Source organism: Zalophus californianus, chromosome 15 (genome assembly GCF_009762305.2).
Source record: "Zalophus californianus isolate mZalCal1 chromosome 15, mZalCal1.pri.v2, whole genome shotgun sequence".
NCBI lineage: Eukaryota > Metazoa > Chordata > Mammalia > Carnivora > Otariidae > Zalophus > Zalophus californianus.
Genome location: NC_045609.1, coordinates 5358529 through 5382048, shown reverse-complemented (window position 1 = coordinate 5382048; position 23520 = coordinate 5358529). Strand labels below are relative to the sequence as shown.

The 23520-nt window shown below is 38.1% G+C and overlaps 2 protein-coding genes across 3 annotated transcripts in view; both read left to right on the top strand.

Moving 5' to 3' along the window:
* The window catches only part of PRKG1 (protein kinase cGMP-dependent 1), a 1248815-nt gene that overhangs the window by 1111516 nt on the left and 113779 nt on the right, over nt 1–23520 (top strand). For both annotated transcript variants that reach the window (XM_027593906.2, XM_027593897.2), the window contains exon 9: nt 22581–22655. In XM_027593906.2, coding sequence (XP_027449707.1) covers nt 22581–22655 — 75 coding nt within the window. The remainder of the gene's footprint in view (nt 1–22580; nt 22656–23520) is intronic.
* Nucleotides 13811–15744, top strand: LOC113922121 (zinc finger MYM-type protein 5-like). The gene is given in 2 exon segments (XM_027593928.2): nt 13811–14768; nt 14771–15744. Coding segments are annotated over 2 exon segments (1833 nt in total). The 5' UTR covers nt 13811–13909.

The following is a 23520-nucleotide window of genomic DNA, read 5'->3' as shown; positions in this document are numbered from 1 at the left end:
AAATTTAGAAAAATTTCCAAACTTCTCTACTAATCTCTTTACAGTAAGAGTTAAGCAATCACACTTTGAGAAGCACTGCTCTACAAAAGATTCCTGAATTTAATCATGCTTAAATAAAGATAAAATACATATAGGAATCTTTTGTATAACTCATTAAGATAGAATATTTACAAACTCACAATGTTTTGAGGGAACTATCTCAAAATACATCTTTTTAAGACACAGTTTTTCTTTTATTACATTCTTTATAAGGATGGAACATATTCTTTTTTTTTTTTAAGATTTTATTTATTTATTTGACAGATAGAGACACAGTGAGAGAGGGAACACAAGCAGGGGGAGTGGGAGAGGGAGAAGCAGGCTTCCCACTGAGCAGGGAGCCCGATGTGGGACTCGATCCCGGGACCCTGGGATCATGACCTGAGCTGAAGGCAGATGCTTAACGACTGAGCCACCCAGGCGCCTGAGGATGGAACATATTCTTAACAGTTAAAGATTAAAAGTCCTAAAGAGTAAAAAATAAAAACTTAAATCAGAAACTACTGTAAATGTTTCAACAGTAAAATCATTAAATAAGCAAATAAATGAGATTGAGAAATTTAGTTCATATAGTTTGTTTCTTCATAATCAAGGATGTTCCTACACTATTGGGTGGTTATTATTAACCATTAAGTTGGTTATTTTATAAGCACAGATAGAGCCCAGAGTCAAATAAGGGCTAAAACAATACAGTTCTAACTCTCAAATAGAATTTAAAATGTCTGGAAGCATATGTACCAAAATTTGAATGCTTAGCTCAGGGCTGTAGATTACAAGTAATTTTTTATTCCTTTGAGTTTTTAGTGCCTTTCAAAATTTCAACATCTTACTGTTAAGATCAGAAAAGAAAAAAAAAGTAAATCTTAAAATTCAAAGTTAGACTATGTCAGTTGACTGATGAATAAGAAACCTAGTCAACTCAACAAGACTCTACCCTGGAGAAGACTAACTGTACAGACATATGAGAAATGAAAATGTGGTTAATACTACCCGGATTTTTGTTTCTCAAAAATCATACTAAATGAATTGGGATAGTTCCTGAAATCAGTTCTTACCTTTAGATATCTTTGGTAACTTCTGATTTTTTTGGATCATCATTTTCAACTTTTGATTCTTTTAAAACATATAATGATAATCAGGAAAGGGTTTAAGTTCAATGTGTATTATTTGTAATCAGTTTTCATTAATGAATAATCCCTATGATAGGTAAAGGGATTATGGTTATAAAGGAAAGACAGAGACAAATGTCTAACATGTCAGTGTGTGTAATTTTCCCTGTAAGTATAAACATATGTGCAGAATAAAAAATAACTGATAAGGAAATTGTTCATAAAAGTGTAACTGCTTTCTTTGAAATTACTATCCTATGTAATTTTTAAATAGATAATATTCTTTTAATAGATATTATAGCATACCTTCTTTTTTTAACATTTATTCATTTATTTGAGGGAGAGAAAGAGCATGAATGGGGGGTTAGGAGCAGAGGGAGAGGAAGAGAGAAACTCAAGCAGACACTGAGCTAAGTATGGAGCCCAAAGCAGGGCTCGATCTCACGACCCTGAGATCCTGACCTGAGCCAAAACCAAGGGTCTGATGCTCAACTGACTTTGCCTTCAGGCACCCGTTGGCTTCCTTCTGAAAGCATTCAACCACTCTTCCCCTCCCACCTTGTATTATAATTGTTTCTTATCTCTAATATGAAGCCATAAATTTCTTAAGGGTTGTATCTAACTCTTTTTGCATAATTCACAGTAGCTTGAGTTACTCCTTATAGATAGTAGGCATTGTACAAACATGTAAGAGTGTCTGAATAGATGAAGGATGGATGGGTGGATGGGTGGATATTTGGAAGGATATAAATATTGGCTGGTTTTATTGTACTTGGGGCTCCTTCTCCCTCTAATGAAACATGTATTCATATGGTACTTGATAAGATAAACCACTGATAACTATGACTGTAGTCATTATAAATAAAACGATCAAACAAAAGTAACAAAGAGCATTGATTTGAAGCCACGAAGTGAATTAACAGATTTTCTCAATGAATGTACCAAAGTAATGAAGGATGCCTCTAATATCTTGGACTTAGCTAAGGAACAAAGGTCCTAACTAATTTGAAACACTAATCTTGTATTTTCCTTTAATAAATATATTTTTAAGGATTTAGCCAAGATTCAGTTTAAGAAAGTCTAATGTGTTATAATCATATATGCCTGTCAAATTAGGAGAACTTTGTCAAGAGTTCCGATAATGCTTGACAAAAATTTTGCTTAGCACTGTTGAAGTATTTGCAGTAGTTTCTGGTTTAAGAAACTACTTTTGGCTCCTTTTCACTTATAATCTTTAATTGTTCAGAATAGGATACCATCTTATTTAAAGATACAATCAAGAAAAAATGGTTATAAATAAGTTTTGAGATTTCTTCCCACCCTATTTTCATTTTTTTAAATAATTTTTTATTGTTATGTTAACCACCATACATTACATCATTAGTTTTTGATCTAGTGTTCCATGATTCATTGTTTGTGCATAACACCCAGTGCTCCACGCAGAACGTGCCCTCCTTAATACCCATCACCAGGCTAACCCATCCCCCACCCCCCTCCCCTCTAGAACCCTCAGTTTGTTTTTCAGAGTCCATCATCTCTCATGGTACGTCTCCCCCTCCGACTTACTCCCCTTCATTCTTCCCCTCCTGATATCTTCTTCTTTTTCTTTTTCCTTAACATATGTTGCATGATTTGTTTCAGAAGTACAGATCTGTGATTCAACAGTCTTGCACAATTCGCAGCGCTCGCCATAGCACATACCCTCCCCACTGTCTATCACCCAGCCACCCCCTCCCTCCCACCCCCCACCACTCCAGCAACCCTCAGTTTGTTTCCTGAGATTAAGAATTCCTCATATCAGTGAGGTCATATGACACATCTCTTTCTCTGATTGACTTATTTCACTCAGCCTAACACCCTCCAGTTCCATCCACGTCATTGCAAATGGCAAGATCTCATTCCTTTTGATGGCGGCATAATATTCCGTTGTGTATATATACCACCTCTTCTTTATCCATTCATCTGTCGATGGACAACTTGGCTCTTTCCAGAGTTTGGCTATTGTGGACATTGCTGCTATAAACATTGGGGTGCACGTACCCCTTCGGATCCCTACATTTGGATCTTTGGGGTAAATACCCAGTAGTGCAGTTGCTGGATCGGATGGAAGCTCTATTTTCAACTGTTTGAGGAACCTCCGTACTGTTTTCCAGAGTGGCTGCACCAGCTTGCATTCCCACCAACAGTGTAGGAGGGTTCCCCTTTCCCCGCATCCCCGCCATCACCTGTCGTTTCCTGACTTGTTCATTTTAGCCATTCTGACTGGTGTGAGGTGGTATCTCGTTGAGGTTTTGATTTGGATTTCCCTGATGCCGAGCGATGTGGAGCACTTTTTCATGTGTCTGTTGGCCATTTGGATGTCTTCTTTGGAAAAATGTCTGTTCATGTCTTCTGCCCATTTCTTGATTGGATTATTTGTTCTTTGGGTGTTGAGTTTGATAAGTTCTTTATAGATTTTGGATCCTAGCCCTTTATCTGATATGTCATTTGCAAATATTTTCTCCCATCCTGTCGGTTGTCTTTTGGTTTTGTGGACTGTTTCTTTTGCTGTGCAAAAGCTTTTCATCTTGATGAAATCCCAATAGTTCATTTTTGCCCTAGCTTCCCTTGCCTTTGGCGATGTTTCTAGGAAGAAGTCGCTGTGGCTTAGGTCGAAGAGGTTGCTGCCTGTGTTCTCCTTTAGGATTTTGATGGACTCCTGTCTCACGTTTAGGTCTTTCAACCATTTGGAGTCTATTTTTGTGTGTGGTTTAAGGAAATGGTCCAGTTTCATTCTTCGGCATGTGGCTGTCCAATTTTCCCAACACCATTTGTTGAAGGGACTGTCTTTATTCCATTGGACATTCTTTCCTGCTTTGTCAAAGATGACTTGACCACAGAGTTGAGGGTCCATTTCTGGGCTCTCGATTCTGTTCCATTGATCTATGTGTCTGTTTTTGTGCCAGTACCACACTGTCTTGATGATGACAGCTTTGTAATAGAGCTGGAAGTCTGGAATTGTGATGCTGCCAGCTTTGCTTTTCTTCTAAAAGATTCCTCTGGCTATTCGGGGTCTCTTCTGGTTCCATACAAATTTTAGGATTATTTGTTCCATTTCTTTGAAAAACGTGGATGGTATTTTGATGGGGATTGCATTGAATGTGTAGATGGCTCTAGGTAGCACTGACATCTTCACAATGTTTGTTCTTCCAATCCATGAGCCTGGAACGTTTTTCCATTTCTTTGTGTCTTCTTCAATTTCTTTCATGAGTATTTTATAGTTTTCTGAGTACAGATCCTTTGCCTCTTTGGTTAAATTTATTCCTAGGTATCTTATGGTTTTGGGTGCAGTTGTAAATAGGATCGACTCCTTGATTTGTCTCTCTTCTGTCTTGTTGTTGGTGTATAGGAATGCCACTGATTTCTGTGCATTGATTTTATAGCCTGCTACTTGACTGAATTCCTGTATGAGTTCTAGCAGTTTTGGGGTGGAGTCTTTTGGGTTTTCCACATAAAGTATCATGTCATCTGCAAAGAGTGAGAGTTTGACTTCCTCTTTGCCGATTTGGACGCCTTTGATTTCTTTTTGTTGTCTGATTGCTGTGGCTAGGACTTCTGATACTATGTTGAATAGCAGTGGTGAGAGTGGACATCCCTGCCGCGTTCCTGACCTTAGGGGAAAAGCTCTCAGCTTTTCCCCATTGAGAATGATATTCGCTGTAGGTTTTTCATAGATGGCTTTTATGATATTGAGGTATGTACCCTCCATCCCTATACTCTGAAGAGTTTTGATCAAGAAAGGATGCTGTACTTTGTCAAATGCTTTTTCTGCATCTATTGAGAGGATCATATGATTCTTGTTCTTTCTTTTCTTAATGTATTGTATCACGTTGATTGATTTGCGGATGTTGAACCAGCCTTGCAGCCCAGGGATAAATCCCACTTGGTCATGGTGAATAATCCTTTTAACGGACTGTTGGATCCTATAGGCTAGTATTTGGTGAGAATTTTTGCATCCATGTTCATCAAGGATATTGGTCTGTAATTCTCCTTTTTGATGGGATCTTTGTCTGGTTTTGGGATCAAGGTAATGGTGACCTCCTAAAATGAGTTTGGAAGTTTTCCTTCCATTTCTATTTTTTGGAACAGTTTCAGGAGACTAGGTATTAATTCTTCTTTAAATGTCTGATAGAATTCTCCTGGGAAGCCATCTGGCCCTGGGCTTTTGTTTGTTGGGAGATTTTTGATGACTGCTTCAATTTCCTTAGTGGTTATAGGTCTGTTCAGGTTTTCTATTTCTTCCTGGTTCAGTTTTGGTAGTTGATACATCTCTAGGAATGCACCCAGTTCTTCCAGGTTATCTAATTTGCTGGCATAGAGTTGCTCATAATATGTTCTTAGAATTGTTTGTATTTCTTTGGTGTTGGTTGTGATCTCTCCTCTTTCATTCATGATTTTGTTGATTTGGGTCATTTCTCTTTTCTTGTTGATCAGTCTGGCCAGGGGTTTATCAATCTTGTTAATTCTTTCAAAGAACCAGCTCCTAGTTTCGTGGATCTGTTCTACTGTTCTTTTGGTTTCTAGTTCATTGATGTCTGCTCTGATCTTTATTGTTTCTCTTCTCCTGCTGGGTTTAGGCTTTATTTGCTGTTTTTTCTCCAGCTCCTTTAGGCGTAGGGTTAGGTTGTGTATTTGAGACTTTCTTGTTTCTTGAGAAAGGCTTGTATTGCTATATACTTTCCTCTCAGGACTGCCTTTGCTGTATCCCAAAGATTTTGAACAGTTGTGTTTTCATTTTCATTGGTTTCCATGAATTTTTTAAATTTTTCTTTAATTTCCTGGTTGACCCATTCCTTCTTTAGTAGAATGCTCTTTAGCCTCCAGGTATTTGAGTTCTTTCCGACTTTCCTCTTGTGATTGAGTTCTAGTTTCAAAGCACTGTGGTCTGAAAATATGCAGGGAATGATCCCAATCTTTTGGTACCGGTTGAGACCTGATTTGTGACCTAGGATATGATCAATTCTGGAGAGTGTTCCATGGGCACTAGAGAAGGATGTGTATTCTGTTGCTTTGGGATGGACTGTTCTGAATATGTCTGTAAAGTCTTTATTTCCTTGTTGATCTTTTGCTTAGAGGATCTGTCCATTTCATTCAGGGGGGTGTTAAAGTCCCCCACTATTATTGTATTGTTGTCAATGTGTTTCTTTGCTTTTGTTATAAATTGCCTTATAAAAGTGACTGCTCCCATGTTAGGGGCATAGATATTTACAATTGTTAGATGTTCTTGTTGGGTAGATCCTTTAAGTAGGATAGAGTGTCCTTCTTCATCTCTTATTACAGTCTTTGTTTTAAAATCTAATGTGTCTGATATAAGGATTGCCACCCCAGCTTACTTTTGGTGTCCATTAGCATGGTAAATGGTTTTCCACCCCCTCACTTTCAACCTGGGGGTGTCTTTGGGTCTAAAATGAGTCTCTTGCAGACAGCATATCGATGGATCTTGTTTTTTAATCCAATCTGCTACCCTGTGTCTTTCGATTGGGGCATTGAGCCCATTTACATTCAGGGTAACTATTGAAAGGTATGTATTTAGTGCCATTGTATTGCCTGTAAGGTGACTGTTACTCTGTATTGTCTGTGTTCCTTTCTGATCTATGCTGCTTTTAGGCTCTCTTTTTGCTTAGAGGACCTCTTTCAATATTTCTTGTAGGGCTGGTTTTGTGTTTGCAAATTCCTTTAGTTTTTGTGTCTCCTGGAAGCTTTTTATCTCTCCTTCTGTTTTCAGTGACAGCCTAGCTGGATATACTATTCTTGGCTCCATATTTTTCTCGTTTACTGCTCTGAAGATATCATGCCAGTCCTTTCTGTCCTGCCAGGTCTCTGTGGATAGGTTTGTTGCCAATGTAATGTTTCTACCATTGTAGGTTACATATCTCTTCTCCCGAGCTGCTTTCCGGATTTTCTCTTTTATCTCTGAGACTCGTCAGTTTTACTATTAGATGTTGGGGTGTTGACCTATTTTTATGGATTTTGAGAGGGGTTCTCTGTGCCTCCTGGATTTTTGATGCCTGTTTCCTTCCCCACATTAGGGAAGTTCTCTGCTGTTATTTGCTCCAATATACCTTCTGCCCCTCTCTCTCTCTCTTCTTCTTCTGGGATCCCAATTATTCTAATGTTGTTTTGTCTTATCGTATCCTTATCTCTCGAATTCTGCCCTCGTGATCCTGTAGTTGTTTGTTTCTCTTTCTCTCAGCCTCTTTATTTTCCATCATTTGGTCTTCTACATCACTGATCCTCTCTTCTGCCTCATTTATCCTAGCAGTTAGTGACCCCATTTTTGATTGCACCTCATGAATAGCCTTTTTGATTTCGACGTGGTTAGATTTTAGTTCTTTTATTTCTCCAGAAAGGGTTTTCTAATAACTTCCACGCTTTTTTCAAGCCCAGCTAGTATCTTTAAAGTCATGATTCTGAACTCTAGGTCCGACACCGTGCTAATGTCCGTATTGAGTAGGTCCCTGGCAGACGGTAGCACCTCTTGTTCTTTTTGCTGAGGTGATTTTTTTCGTCTTGTCAATTTGTACAGAGGAGAACTGATGAATGAGAGAACAGAATGCTAACAGGTTAACAACGTCTCCAGCAAATATACTCTATACAAATCAGAAAAGACCTGAAACCAGGGGACAAGAAAGGGAAAGAAAGAAGAGGAAAAAGAAAAAAAAGAAAAAGATAAGGTTAAAAACAAACAAAAACAGTACAAAACAAAAAAAAAACAATATGACCAAATATTATCAGGCTAGTGCATAGATCAGTGCCACACACTAGCTTTTGGGCATATTTTGGTCTGTTAGAAGAAAGTGCCTGCTAAAATTTTAAAGGAAGAAAGACTTATATATGTACAAAATAAGGGTTGATACAATGAAGGGATGGCAGATGACTGTAGAGATGAAAATTATAAAAGATTTTATATAAGGAATTGATAAGTTGTTTTTAAAAAGAAAGAAGAAGATTTAAAAAGAAAAAGAAAAAAGAAAAAAAAGGGGAGAGAATGTGATCAGGCAGGAGATTAGAACAAAGCCATACACTAGTGATTTAGGGTATATTTTGATCTGTTAGAAGAAATTGTATCTCAAAATTTTAAAGAGAGAACAACTTATATATATATAGGCCAAAAATAAGGGTAACTACTATGAAGGGATAAAATATGACTCTAAAAATGAAAAATAAAAAATGTTTTTTTTTAAAAAGGGATTGATAAGATGGTTGAAAAAGGGAAAAAGAAAAATTCAAAAAAAAAAACAGGTAAAAAAATTAACTTTGAAAAACTAATGAATCATGGTAAAAAAGCCATGAATTCTCTGTGCAGTATTCCCCTAGCTCTGGAGTTCTCCCATTGTCCTTGATCGGTAAACTTGGTCTTGGCTTGCTGGCTGTTCGTGCTGATCTTCTGCGGGAGGGGCCTGTTGCCGTGGTTCCCAAATGTCTTTGCCGGAGGCGGAATTGCCCCGCCCTTGTCGGTCCGGGCTAAGCAAGCTGCTCGGGTTTGCTCTCAGGAGCTTTTGTTCCCTGCAAGCTCTCGGTACAGCTTTGGAGGACCAGGGTGAAAATGGTGGCCTCCCAATCTCCGCCCGGAGGAGCTGAGAACTCGGGCCCCGCTCCTCAGTGCGCCCCCAGAGAAAAGCAGTCACTCCCGTCTCCCCGGTCTCCGGCCGCACTCCGTGCTCACCCGGCCTGTGACCGAGCGTTGCTATCTCTGGCACCCGACCCCGTGTGGAGTCTCCAAACCCAGCAGATCCCTGCGGTGCGCTCCCGCGCCGCTCCTCCCGGGGGAGGAAGGGGAGTCTCCCCGGCTCTGCCGCTTGTTGGGTCCCTGCTGGAGGAGCGGTGGCCCGACTGGGCCGCGGATCACAGTTTATGGCCACCCCGAGCTGAGAGCCCGCGCCTCGGCTCTGTCTCTGCAGCCGGCTTCCCCGCTCCGACACCTGGGAGCTCTGGCGCACTCAGGCACCCCGGTCTTTCTGTGACCCCGAGGGTCCTGAGATCACACTGTCCCGTGAGGGTTCCACCCCCGCTTAGCCACTGCAGCAACGTCCCTCCGCGGAGCCGACTCCTAAAAGGTCCGATTTTGGGCTCCGCGGCTCTAGCACTTGCCAGAAGCGGCCGACGGAAGGCCCCTCCCCCGCCGTCTATCCTCCCGAATATCGCCTCGGATTCACTTCTCCGCACGTCCTACCTTCCAGTAAGTGGTCGCTTCTCTGTTCAGAGAGTTGTTGCTACTCTCTTCTTCGGTCTCCTGTTGAGTCCGTAGGTGTTCAGAATGGTTTGATCCCTATTTAGCTGAATTCCTGAGACCAGATGAAATCCAGGTCTCCTACTCCTCCGCCGTCTTGCTCCGCCCCCTCTCCACCCTATTTTCAATTTGAAAAAAAAAAAATATGTTCTAAGCACTTTTATACAAGATACCTAATCAATTTAGTGGAAGAGAGAAGAAAAAATCATGAGAACTAAATCAATTATTATGTATTACTTAATACATATGTAATTTATTAATATAGAAAGTGATTTGTAAACTGTAAAGTGAAATGTAAATGACCCTTTTTAGCAACATGATAAAGCTCATCTCTGGAATTTGGACTGCTTTTCTAATAATATAATAGGCCATTTCTCTCTAGATGAAATCTCATCATATCACAACTGAAGAACAAAATTATACACTTTTTAGACATACCACTGAGTTATCAGCTCCCTTCAAATGGATGTTTTGGTTTAATAGTGAAAGCAACTTAATAACTGAAATTATTACCCACTGAGTTACTGTCACCATAATGTTCTAAAACAGACAAATTTCCTAGAATAGGAAACATAGCCTTTTAACTGATACTTCTGAAGGAAAATGTCTGTGAATACCATTCTTGGTGTGGAAGTAGCATATCTCCCTCCCTCCCTCTCTTCTTTCCTGTTTTGCTTTCTTCCTCCTTTCATAGATCCAGATTTTTCTCCTTCCTTCATCCTTATTTTCTGTCTTCTTTCCTTTCTTTTCACCTCTCCCTTGCAAGCATGTTCGAACTACCAGCATTAAGCATAAAAGGGGATTTTCCATTTGCTCTCTCTCTACCTCTGTGTGCTCAGCTAATGCAGCTTCATCCACCCCCCTCTAAATGCTTTCAAGACTGTGAAAACTGGACTTCACATCCCAAGGAATAGGAAAGTTGCCTAATACTTACTGCCTGAGCATGCAGTAGGTTTTGCTGTAAAAATACACTGAATGACAGACTTTTGCTCATTAGGGTCATGTTCATTTATTCCAGAATTATGTCTAGTGTATATGTGAAATTGGCTTTTTTATTTTACAGTGCTGAAATATGACTCACACGTGAATTGTGAGTTTGTTTATAAACAGAATTCAATGTTTGTCCTCTGGTCTCCCGTGTTCGTTATAACTGATAAATAATATTTTATGGTTTCTGCTCATCGGTTGTTAAAGTTTTTAAAACATTGTGTTATAATGCCTTTCTGAATAGAACAGAGAAAAGCTTCCCCTTTAGTAGTCAAGAAATGTTGTGGCACCTGAGTAAATATTTAAAAAGGCATATGATAGTATGATACCTGTACTAATACTTTTTCAAATGCTTCTTTGATGAGGGTCCACATAGACGGGAGGTATTCCTGCAGAATATCTGTGAAAGGGAAAAATGCAACACTAATTAGTTGATGCTTGCACCAGGAATGATAAATTCTGTAATGCCATCAATTAAACTTACCAAGATTCTTATTCATTGATCAGTGCAGGGATACACAGACAGAGACAGCCACTTGGAATTTAACATGGCTTGAAAATTCCACGTTTTCTTCAACTATTTAGTTAAGCATAATGGTTGGCTTTACTACTTGAGGACACTTAGAATATTAGCAGGATGCCTTTGTTCTGTGTTTGAAAAAATGTTGCTGGGCCAGGATTGCTTTCTAAATAAAGATGATTTTCAAATGACATACGGTTCGAATTTCAAAGCCAAATTTATAGTCCTGGGGATTTTATTTTGGCAAGAAATTCCATATGTTTAATCTGTAATAGAGAGTATAAATACAAATGTTCTTGTACATGGGTGCTACACCCCTCTTCATCTGTGTGTGTGCATGTGTATGTGTGTTGGGCTCTGCAATGTGTAGATGGGTAAGTAGGTATTCTATTCTGTGTGTCCATGTAATGAACTATTATTTGTCCATGAAAATATTGCTTTGGAAGTTTTGAAAAATAAAACTATATGCTTATGCTGTAATATTTAGTTAAAAATCAGGATACTAAATCATAGCTGCTTTAGGATTACAACTCTATAAATGACAGCAGTAAAGTTCTGCAGAAAAAAAAAGTGAAACGAAATACATAAAGATATTCCAATTCGTTATTTCTAGTTAGAGATCTATGAGTGATCTCCTAATTTCTTCTCTCAGTTTTTAAAAGTTTTCTATAAGAGGGGTGCCTGGGTGTTTCAGTCGGTTAAGCATCTGCCTCTTAATTACTGCTCAGGTCATGATTTCAGGGTCGTGAGATCCAGCACCGACAGAGATTCTCTCTGTCCCTCTCTGTCTGCCCCTCCCCCTGCTCACATGCACACATGCTCTCTTTCAAATAAATAAAGTCTTAAAATAAAAAAAAAAACTTTTCCATAATATTAAATTGATGACATTTTAAATGAGAAGCATTTTCCTTAATTAGAGGGAATTTATTTCAGAAGACTTATGCAGGAAACTGAAGAAGACACAAAGAAATGGAAAAACATTCCATGCTCATGGGTTGGTAGAAAAATTTGTTAAAATGTATATGCTACCTAGAGCAATCTACATATTCAGGGTAATCCTTATCAAAATGCCATCGACATTTTTCACAGAACTGGAACAAATAATCCTAAAATTTGTATGGAACCAGAAAAAACTCCGAATAGCCAGAGGAATGTTGAAAAAGAAAACCAAAACCAAAAAGAAAGCCATCACAATGCCGGACTTCCAGCTCTATTACAAAGCTGTCATCATCAAGACAGTATGGTCCTGGCACAAAAACAGACACATAGATCAATGGAACAGAATAGAGAACCCAGATATGGCACTGATCTGTTCACCAGCCTGATCATATTTGATCATATTCTTTTCTTTCTTTTTCTATTTTCTTTCTTTCCCTTTCTTTTCCCCTTGTTTCAGGTCTCCTCTGATTTGTTTAGTGTATATTTTTCTGGGGTCGTTGTTGCCCTGTTAGCATTCTGTTCTCTCATTCATCTGTTCTACTGTGGAAAAAATGACAAGACAGAAAAACTGACCTCAAAAAAAGAAAAAGAGGCAGTACTGACTGCCAGGGACCTAATCGATACGGACGTTAGTAAGATGTCAGAAATAGAATTCAGAATGACGATTATAAGGATACTAGATGGGCTTGTAAAAAACATGGAAGATACTAGAGAAACCCTTTCTGAAGAAATAAAAGAACTAAAATCTAACCAAGTGGAAATCAAAAAGGCTATTAATGAGGTGCAATCAAAAAATGGAGGCTCTAACTGCTAGGATAAATGAGGCTGAGGCAAGAATTAGTGATATAGAAGCCCAAATGATGGAAAATAAAGAAGCTGAGAAAAAGAGATAAACAGCTACTGGATCACAAGGGCAGAACTTGAGAGATAAGTGATACCATAAGATGAAACAATATTAGAATAATTGGGATCCCAGAAGAAGAAGAAAGAGACAGGGGGGCAGAAGGTATTGGAGCAAATTATAACAGAGAACTTCCCTAATTTGTGGCAGGAAACCAGCATCAAAATCCAGGAGGCACAGAGAACCCCACCTCAAAATCAATAAAAATAGGTAAACACCCTGACATCTAATAATAAAACTTACCAGTCTCAGAGACGAAGAGAAAATCCTGAAAGCAGCTCGGGACAAGAGGTCTGTAACCTACAATGGTAGAAACATTAGATTGGCAACAGACCTATCCACAGAGAAATGGCAGGCCAGAAAGGACGGGCATGCTATCTTCAGAGCATTAAACAAGAAAAATATGCAGCCAAGAATACTATATCCAGCTAGGCTGTCATTGAAAATAGAAGGAGAGATCAAAAGCTTCCAGGACAAACAAAAACTAAAAGAATTTGCAAACACGAAACAAGCCTACAAGAAATATTCAAAGGGGTCCTCTAAGCAAAGAGAGAGCATAAAAGTAACATAGACCAGAAAGGAACACAGACAATATAGAGTAACAGTCACCTTACAGGCAATACAATGGCACTAAATTCATACCTTTCAATAGTTACTCTGAACGTAAATGTGGTAAATGCCCAAATCAAAGACACAGGGTATCAGATTGGATAAAAAAAACAAGACCCATCGATATGCTGTCTGCAAGAGACTCATTTTAGACCCAAAGACACCCCCAGATTGAAAATGAGGGGGTCAAATACCATTTACCATGCTAATGGACACCAAAAGAAAGCTGGGGTGGCAATCCTTATATCAGACACATTAGATTTTAAACCAAAGACTATAATAAGAGATGAGGAAGTACACTATATCCTACTTAAAGGGTCTATCCGACAAGAAGATCTAACAATTATAGGCCGCTGCCGCGTCAGGGCCTCGGGGGCTGCTCCGGGCTCCGCTCATGTCACAGGCGTTTTCGCGTGCGGCCCGAAGGGCTGCGAGAGTGAGGGCGAGGCCGGGAGGGCTGGGATCAGGAATCACCTTCAGACCAGTCTGGTGAAACGTTGCCAGAAATTAAGAAAACATACCTCTTGTTCTTTGGCATGGATAAATGTTCAGTGAGAGGATTAGACTTGGCTGAACAGACTCCTGTTTTATTAGAGCATAAAGCCATGGCAGCTAGTCTCTTGGATATAGGAAATTCATTTTGTAACCCAACTAGTCCTTTAGATAACAGATGTAGAAATTCATCGGTGGAAGAAGATGATGATGATGTTGTATTTATTGAATCTATACAACCTCCTTCAACTTCTACTCCAGCAGGAGCTGATCAAAGAAATTTTATATTTGCTTCATCAAGAAATGAAAGGCTACAAGGAAATTATTCCATAATTCTTCCTTCCTCAAGAGATTTGGCTTCTGAGAAGGGAAATACCAAGACTGCAGTAGGACCTTTTAATCCTGGTAGAATGAATGTGGCAGGAGTTGAATTTCAGAATGGAGGATATGCAACTCACCATAGTCCTGATTCTTGGATCTCCCAGTCAGCATCATTTCCCTGTAATCAGAAACAGCCAGGGGTGGATTCTTTATCACCAGTGGCCTCCCTTCCTAAACAGATTTTCCAGTCTTCAGTCCAACAGCAACTTACAAAACCAGCTAAAATCACTTGTGCACACTGCAAAAAACCTTTACAGAAGGGACAGACAGCTTATCAACGAAAAGGATCAGCTCACCTCTTTTGTTCTACCACCTGCCTTTCTTCCTTCTCTCATAAGTGCACTCCAAAGAAACGCAATGTAATAAGTAAAAAAGATGTACCTACAAAAAGGGCTACTAATGTTCCTCAAGTTGAGTCAAGAGAATCCTCCCAAGAATTTTGTAGTACGTCTTTGCCTCCCTATGAAGACAACCAGAATCTTAGAAAAAGAATTAATAAATCGAGATGTATAATCTGTAGTAAACTGAGATTCGCCATGAAGTCAGCGTTAATAATGTAATACATAAACTGTGCAGTAACCAGTGCTTTAATAAGTACAGGTTGGCCAATGGACTAATAATGAATTGCTGTGAACAGTGTGAAGAGTACTTGCCCAATAAAAGTGCTGGAAACAATGTCCTGATCATTGAAGGTCAGCAGACAAGATTTTGCTGCCAAGGTTGTGTTAATGAATATAAACAGATGCTGGAAACAAAATCAAAAAATTTGTCAGCATCAGAAAACAGAAAAAGGAATGCTGTTAGAGAAGAAGAAAATGAAAGAAAATCATATGGACCATTGAATACTCTTTTAGAAAAAAAAGAGGGAATACCAGAGGAAAAGGAAAAGACTTCAGAGCTACAGGTTTTGGCAGAATATAGCACAGATACATCACTGATCAAGCAGGATGTGAATTTACCTTCTTCTATGTTAACCATAGCTGATAAATTTCAAGAGCCGCTGGAAGAGAAAAAATCAGAAGACTGCATTATATCAGTTGTACTTTCTACAGACCCAGGTACATGGCCCCGAATTTTGAATACTAAACAACGGGACATTCTTGTTGAAAACGATCCACCTCAAGTAAGAAATTTTAACTTTCCAAAAGACAATACAGGGAGGAAATTTTCAGAAACTTACTACACACGAATTCTTCCAAATGGTGATAAAACCACTAGATCCTGGTTACTTTATTCGACTGCAAAAGATTCTGTATTTTGTTTGTATTGCAAACTCTTTGGGGAAGGAAAAAATCAACTGAAGAATGAGAATGGGTGCAAAGATTGGCAGCATTTATCACATATTCTTAGCAAACATGAGGAAAGTGAAATGCATATCAACAATAGTGTTAAGTATTCAGAATTAAAATCTGATTTGAAAAAAAATAAAACTGTGGAATCTGCAGAACATGGATTACATGAGAATGAGAAAAATGATGGTGTGCTCTTGTACACATAATATGCCTGATGTGGTTCTTGACATAATAGGGTCTTAAATTTATTCAGAAAAGATCTATACCCTAATGGTCAGTACCATTTTTGTTGGGAGGCTCCTATGACTTTCAGCAGTTCGTTAGCAATAAGTATAATAGCAAATAAATAGTAAAGAATGTTTCTGTTCCAAATTCTAAAGCTAATTGGGTTCAGTAGTAATTAATGCAGATTTCAATAAAGGCAGTTGTTACTTTTTCATTCTGTGTCAATTCACACCTTTTACAACTGGCATTTGAGGACTGACATTTAACATGTTTGGTTAATTTTCTGTTCTGATTACTTTGCAAGAGGGAGAAAAAAGGCTTCAATTTATCAATACTAGTTTGAACAAGATACTGTGTGACTATTCTCATCATTATTAAGGTAAAAACATTCAGAAACAGTTTGAGAGTAGAATGGAATCTGAAACTGCAGCTTTTTGCTATTAAACCAAATACCTGTGATTTATTTCTTTTGGGCAAAACATTTTTTTATTATCTGAGCAAAACAGCATTATTTGTTACATTATATTAAGGTGATTAATTTGCATTTTATTGGTCTTAATTTATAAATGTTTTTGCTTTTATTGTTGTGTGAGAACTATAAGAATAAAGAGTGTATACCTATTTTTATGTTAGTACAAATCTAAGAATTATTAAGAATATGTTAAGTCAAAAAAAAAAAAAAGATCTAACAATTATAAATATCTATGCCCCTAACATGGGAGCAGCCAATTATATAAGGCAATTAATAACAAAAGCAAAGAAACACATTGACAACAATACAATAATTGTGGGGGACTTTAACACCCCCCTGACTGAAATGGACAGATCCTCTAAGCAAAAGATCAACAAGGAAATAAAGACTTTAAATGACACACTGGACCAAATGGACTTCACAGATATATTCAGAACATTCCATCCCAAAGCAACAGAATACACATTCTTCTCTAGTGCCCATGGAACATTCTCCAGAATTGATCACATCCTAGGTCACAAATCAGGTCTCAACCGCTACCAAAAGATTGGGATCATTCCCTGCATATTTTCAGACCACAATGCTTTGAAACTAGAACTCAATCACAAGAGGAAAGTCAGAAAGAACTCAAATACCTGGAGGCTAAAGAGCATTCTACTAAAGAAGGAATGGGTCAACCAGGAAATTAAAGAAGAATTAAAAAAATTCATGGAAACGAATGAAAATGAAAACACAACTTTTCCAAATCTTTGGGATGGAGCAAAGGCGGTCCTGAGAGGAAAGTATATAGCAATACAAGCCTTTCTCAAGAAACAAGAAAGGTCTCAAATACACAACCTAACCCTACACCTAGAGGAGCTAGAGAAAGAACAGCAAATAAAGCCTAAACCCAGCAGGGGAAGAGACATAGTAAAAATCAGAGCAGAAATCAATGTAATAGACACCAAAAGAACAGTAAAACAAATCCACAAAACTAGGAGTTGGTTCTTAGAAAGAATTAATAAGACTGATAAACCCCTGGACAGACTTATCAAAAAGAAAAATGACCCAAATAAATAAAATCATGAATAAGAGAGGAGAGATTATAACCAACACCAAAGAAATAGAAACGATTATAAGAACATATTGTGAGCAACTCTATGCCAGCAAATTAGATAATCTGGAAGAAATGGATGCATTCCTAGAGATGTATAAACTACCAAAACTGAACCAAGAAGATATAGAAAACCTGAACAGACCCATAACCACTAAGGAAATTGAAGCAGTCATCAAAAATCTCCCCACAAACAAGAGCCCAGGGCCAGATGGTTTCCCAGGGGAATTCTACCAAACATTTAAAGAATTAGTATCTATTCTTCTGAAACTGTTCCAAAAAATAGAAATGGAAGGAAAACTTCCACGCTCATTTTATGATGCCAGCATTACCTTGATCCCAAAATCAGACAAAGACCTCATCAAAAAGGAGAATTACAGACCAATATCCCTGATGAACATGGATGCAAATATTCTCACCAAAATACTAGCCAGTGGGATCCAACAGTGCATTAAAAGGATTATTCACCACGACCAAGTGGGATTTATCCCTGGGCTGCAAGGTTGGTTCAACATCTGCAAATCAATTAATATGATAGAATACATTAATAAAAGAAAGAACAAGAGTCCTATGATCCTCTCAATAGATGCAGAAAAAGCATTTGACAAAGTACAGCATCCTTTCTTTATTACAACTCTTCAGAGTGTAGGGATAAATGGCACGTACCTCAATATCATAAAATCCATCTATGAAAAACCCATAGCAAATGTCATTCTCAATGGGGAAAAACCGAGAGCTTTCCCCCTAAGGTCAGGAATGCGGCAGGTATGTTCACTATCACCACTACTATTCAACATAGTACTAGAAGTCCTAGCCACAGCACTCAGACAACAAAAAGAAATAAAAGCTTCCAAATCATCAAAGAAGAAGTCAAACTCTCACTCTTTGCAGATGATATAATACTTTATGTGGAAAACCCAAAAGACTCCACCCCAAAACTGCTAGAACTCATACAGGAATTCAGTCAACTGGCAGGATATAAAATCAATGCACAGAAATCAGTGGCATTCCTATGCACCAACAAGACAGAAGAAAGACAAATTAAGGAGTCAATCCCACTTACAATTGCACCCAAAACCATAAGATACATAGGAATAAATCTAACCAAAGAGGCAAAGAATCTGTACTCAGAAAACTATAAAATACTCATGAATCACATTGACGAAGACACAAAGAAATGGAAAAACATTCCATGCTCATGGATTAGAAGAACAAATATTGTGAAGATGTCAGTGCTACCTAGAGCCATCTACACATTCAGTGCAATCCCCATCGAAATACCATCCACTTTTTTCAAAGAAATGGAACAAATAATCCTAAAATTTGTATGGAACCAGAAAAGACCTGAATAGCCAGAGGAATATTGAAAAAAGAAAAGCAAAGCTGGCGGCATCACAATTCCGGACTTCCAGCTCTATTACAAAGCTGTCATCATCAAGACAGTATGGTACTGGCACAAAAACAGACACATAGATGATTGGAACAGAATAGAGAGCCCAGAATTGGACCCCCAACTCTATGGTTAACTAATTTTCTACAAAGCAGATAAGAATGTCCAATAGAAAAAATGACAGTCTCTTCAATAAATGGTGTTGGGAGAATTGGACAGCCACATGCAGAAGATTGAAACTGGACCATTTCCTTACACCACACAGAAAAATAAACTCAAAATGGATGAAAGAGCTAAATGTGAGACAGGAGTCCGTCAAAATCCTAAAGGAGAACACAGGCAGCAACCTCTTCGACCTCAGCCGCAGCAACTTCTTAGAACATCTCCAAAGGCAAAGGAAGCAAGGGCAAAAAATGAACTGTTCGGACTTCATCAAGATAAAAAGCTTTTGCAAAGCAAAGGAAACAGTCCACAAAACCAAAAGACAACCGACAGAATGGGAGAAAATATTTGCAAATGACATATCAGATAAAGGGCTAGGATCCAAAATCTATAAAGAACTTATCAAACTCAACACCCAAAGAACAAATAATCTAATCAAGAAATGGGCAGAAGACATGAACAGATATTTTTCCAAAGAAGACATCCAAATGGCCAACAGACACATGAAAAAGTGCTCAACATCGCTCGGTATCAGAGAAATCGAAATCAAAACCTCCATGAGATACTACCTCACACCCGTCAGAATGGCTAAAATTAACAAGTCAGGAAATGACAGATGTTGGTGAGGATGCAGAGCAAGGGAAACTGTCCTACGCTGTTGGTGGGAATGCAAGCTGGTGCAGCCACTCTGGAAAACAGTATGGACGTTCCTCAAAAAGTTGAAAATAGAGCTACCCTATGACCCAGCAATTGCACTACTGGGTATTTACCCAAAGATGCAAATGTAAGGATCCGAACGGGTACGTGCACCTCATTGTTTATAGCAGTAATGTCCACAATAGCCAAACTGTGGAAAGAGCCAAAATGTCCATCAACAGGTGAATGGATAAAGAAAAGGTGGTATATATATATATACAATGGAATATGCAGCCATCAAAAGGAATGAAATCTTGCCATTTGTAATGGCGTGGATGGAACTAGAGGTATTATGCTAAGTGAAATACGTCAAGCAGAGAAAGACAATTATCATATGGTTTCACTCACATGTGGAATGTAAGAAACAGTGCAGAGGACCATAGGGGAATGGAGGGAAAATTGAATGGAAAGTCATCAGAGAGGGAAACAAACCATGAGAGACTCTTCACTCTAGGAAACAAACTGAGGGTTGCAGGAGGGGAGGTAGGCAGGGTAACTGGGTGATGGACAGTAAGGAGGACACGTGATGGAATGAGCCCTGTGTGTTATATGCAACTGATGAATTATTGAACTCTCCATCTGAGACTAATGATGTACTATGTGTTGGTTAATTGAGTTTAAGAAAAAAAAAGGAATTTCAGACTGTCTTTTCAAAAAGTGATCTGCATCATTTTAATGAAGCCTAGTGGGATGGACAGATTTTCTTAAGTTAAAAAGCCTTCATCCGTATCACGTTTGTCATCCACTCACCTTCTAAATCTACATAATATCCTATCCTGCTTAAGACATATTTAGGTCAAATAGATATTAGGAGGAAGATTTTTTTTTAACTATTTGAAATTAAAATGACTATGAGTGTTAAACATTTAAGAACCCATTCTGAATGTCCTTGAAAAGTTGTTATGGTGGGTGTTGTTCTTCAGTTTCACTACCTTATGCTCTTTGCTTCCTATCAATGCCTTTTCACAAGATTCTGGATTTGGTTAGATTAAAAACATGTAAGTATTGTGGGGGACAGGTTAGGGGGTTAAGGAAACACGGATTATGGTCGTGGATATACTGCAGAATTGGAGTCATCCTGGACAAGTAACTTAGACTCTCTGGGCTTAAATTTTATATTATCTGTGAAAACAGAAAATCAACCAGATACTATTTTTTTCCACAGTAAAATAAATACTTATTTCACTTTACAATGTAAACCCATCTCTAAGTCATGATGGAGGCATTCTCTGGGAAGATGGGGAATTTTGCCATTTAAAGAACAATGGCAAAAATCCTATTTGAACATTAATCTCTACTATGGGGATTATTCAATCATTTATTTTGCCACTCTATTTTGTTGAAAGTTGTATAAGGTCCGCCTGCCAACTGCAGGCTTCATTCATTTGATGTCCATGAATGCAATGTGCCACAGAAAACTTGACACTCTATTTGCTTGATTCCCTAGCCTCCCATCACTTCCTTCTGGTCCCTTTTTGTATTAGAAATACTTTTGTGTTTTATCTCAGCATTCCAGTTACCCTGTCCCCCAGATGAGATCATTACCCAAGGGCCTAAGGTAATGGCTCTCCCACCCCCTTCCGGCTGGGCCCCCAAGCAAGGGTCAAGTTCCTCTTCATATATTTAAAAGAAAACAAAACAAACAACAAAAAAAAACAGTGCATGCTATAGTGGTTAAGCAACATTTAACTTTACATCAACAGATACCCGATGTTTCAGGACCTAAAAACAGGCATATTTTGTTTAATGCAATACACAAAGCCATTTTCATGCATTAAGATTATAGAGACTCAAAATTAACATGTAATGTAATTTCTTAAAGCACTTGACCATTCTCCATCCACATGCTGGACCTTGCTAGGCATTTGATGGTTAGCGTCAAGGGATCGTGATTTGGATAGGATCCGTGGTGTAGGCTTGATGGGTATGAGGGAGAATGATGGCCTCCTTCCCTACTGGCCTTCACACCACCAGGCTGTATGACTTGAGGTCAGTTTCTTAACCTCTGGTGCCTCAGTACAGTCATCCATGCAGTGGAGGTAAAACTGACTCACAGGATTGCCGTACCTGTTGAAGTATTTGTTATTACATGTGAAGCACATAGAACATTACCCAGCATATGAGCACTGTGTAAGCGATGGCCCTGATTATTACATGAACACTTTGAATACAGACTTGCCTCTCATTCCTCTGTTCAGTCTAGTTTGGTGGGTGCCAAAATGTAGTGCACACAAGCGTTACTGTATCTGGTTGCATTCAGTAATTTTCAAGGGTAATTGTCATGTTTGTGTGTATTCATTTTGTGCTGACCCTATAATATTTTATAGGTATACAATAGATGAGACTTTATTATATAAAATAGGTCTGAACACAGTCCTAGGTCTGTGCTAGGATATTGAGTAGAGTGGTTTAAACAGTTGAATTACTTTTCCTGGTTGACGCTGAAGTCAGTTTCTTGATCCCTCCAAAATGAGTTGACTTCCCTATAATTGTCTTCTGTTCTTTTCCTCTCTTCCGCATATGTATTTTGCCTTTGAAGATTAGTTTGCAGTTTTGTTAAGTGACGATAGTGATGCTTGTCTTTTACAGTGTGCTGGAGAATTGGAATTAATATATGTTCATTATCATTAAAAAGATAGTGCATACAGGAGGCATTCTGTAATTGGTGGCTCTTGTTATTTCCCTAGTAGAATTGACCCATTAACTTTGTGGTGTATATCATTTTGTTTGTCACAGACTTTATTCCCTCCATTCTTTGAATACCTGCTTTTTCCAGATACAGTTCTAGGTGTTGGGAACTATAGAGGTGAACGAGGTGGGAGAGGTCCCCGCTCTCAGAGTTTATATCATTATCTGATGTGTTTCTTACTAATGTATCTAGAGTGAATGTTTGAATTCATTTTTATTTAGTTCCTTTTAGATAGTTTCAATGTACTATTGACTATGTTGTTATTGCAACAACTCGGTAGAGGATTTACCCTGATAACTGTGTTTTGCCCCACAGCTCTTTCAAGCACTTGATTGGAGGACTGGATGATGTTTCCAATAAAGCATATGAGGATGCAGAAGCTAAAGCAAAGTAAGTGACATTTTTTTTCCTTTGGCCTTAGTCTTGATTTAAAGAAAATGATTTTGAAGAAAAATAAGATTACATATTTTATTGAACTTAAAAACCCCAGCACTCTGACAGGAAGAAACTAATTCCTTAGAAGGAAAAAAAAAAAAACAAATTTCAAGGTAATGATTAAATACTATGCTTACTTAGTGTGTCTCTTCTTAAACACGAAATCATAATTTTGGAAGGAAGATCATCTCAACAAGGGAAAATGGTAAGTTTAAAATCCAATATAAGTAATTGAATCCAAACACATTATTTCTCCCATTGAAAATACTTTTAAACGAATGGTGGTGGTTCTGTTCAATAGTTGTTTGTGAAATTGTACGGAAAGTAATAAGCCTGGAAACATTTTCTGGTGCAAATACATTGTTGATTTACATTGAGCTGGAGTGGCACAAAGATAACAGAATGATGTGAGATAGTATGTATCCCATGAATTACCATTTTTGTATAAGAAAATACAATTTAATCTACTGATAATACTTTAAAACAAAGCTTTCATCTTTTTGACAAAGATTAGAAATTATTTGAGATTGGCTTTTGCTGAAAAACATTCTAGGTTATTTTTAAAAAATTGTAATCTTTAGAATCCTGCCCTCTTTTTTTCCAAGGAGTGAATTTAAGGAAAAGCAATTCAGTATTGATATCACACAGGACACCTGAAGGATTAAACGGACAAAAATTTATCAGTACCTAGATAGCTCAGGGATAGAATTTGGTTAGTTTTGTAGTAACCTCAAAAGCAAATAATAATAATAATAATAATAATAATAATAATAAAAGTGCTTTTGTCTTGAGAATCCAGGAAGATGAAAAATTTGGTCTA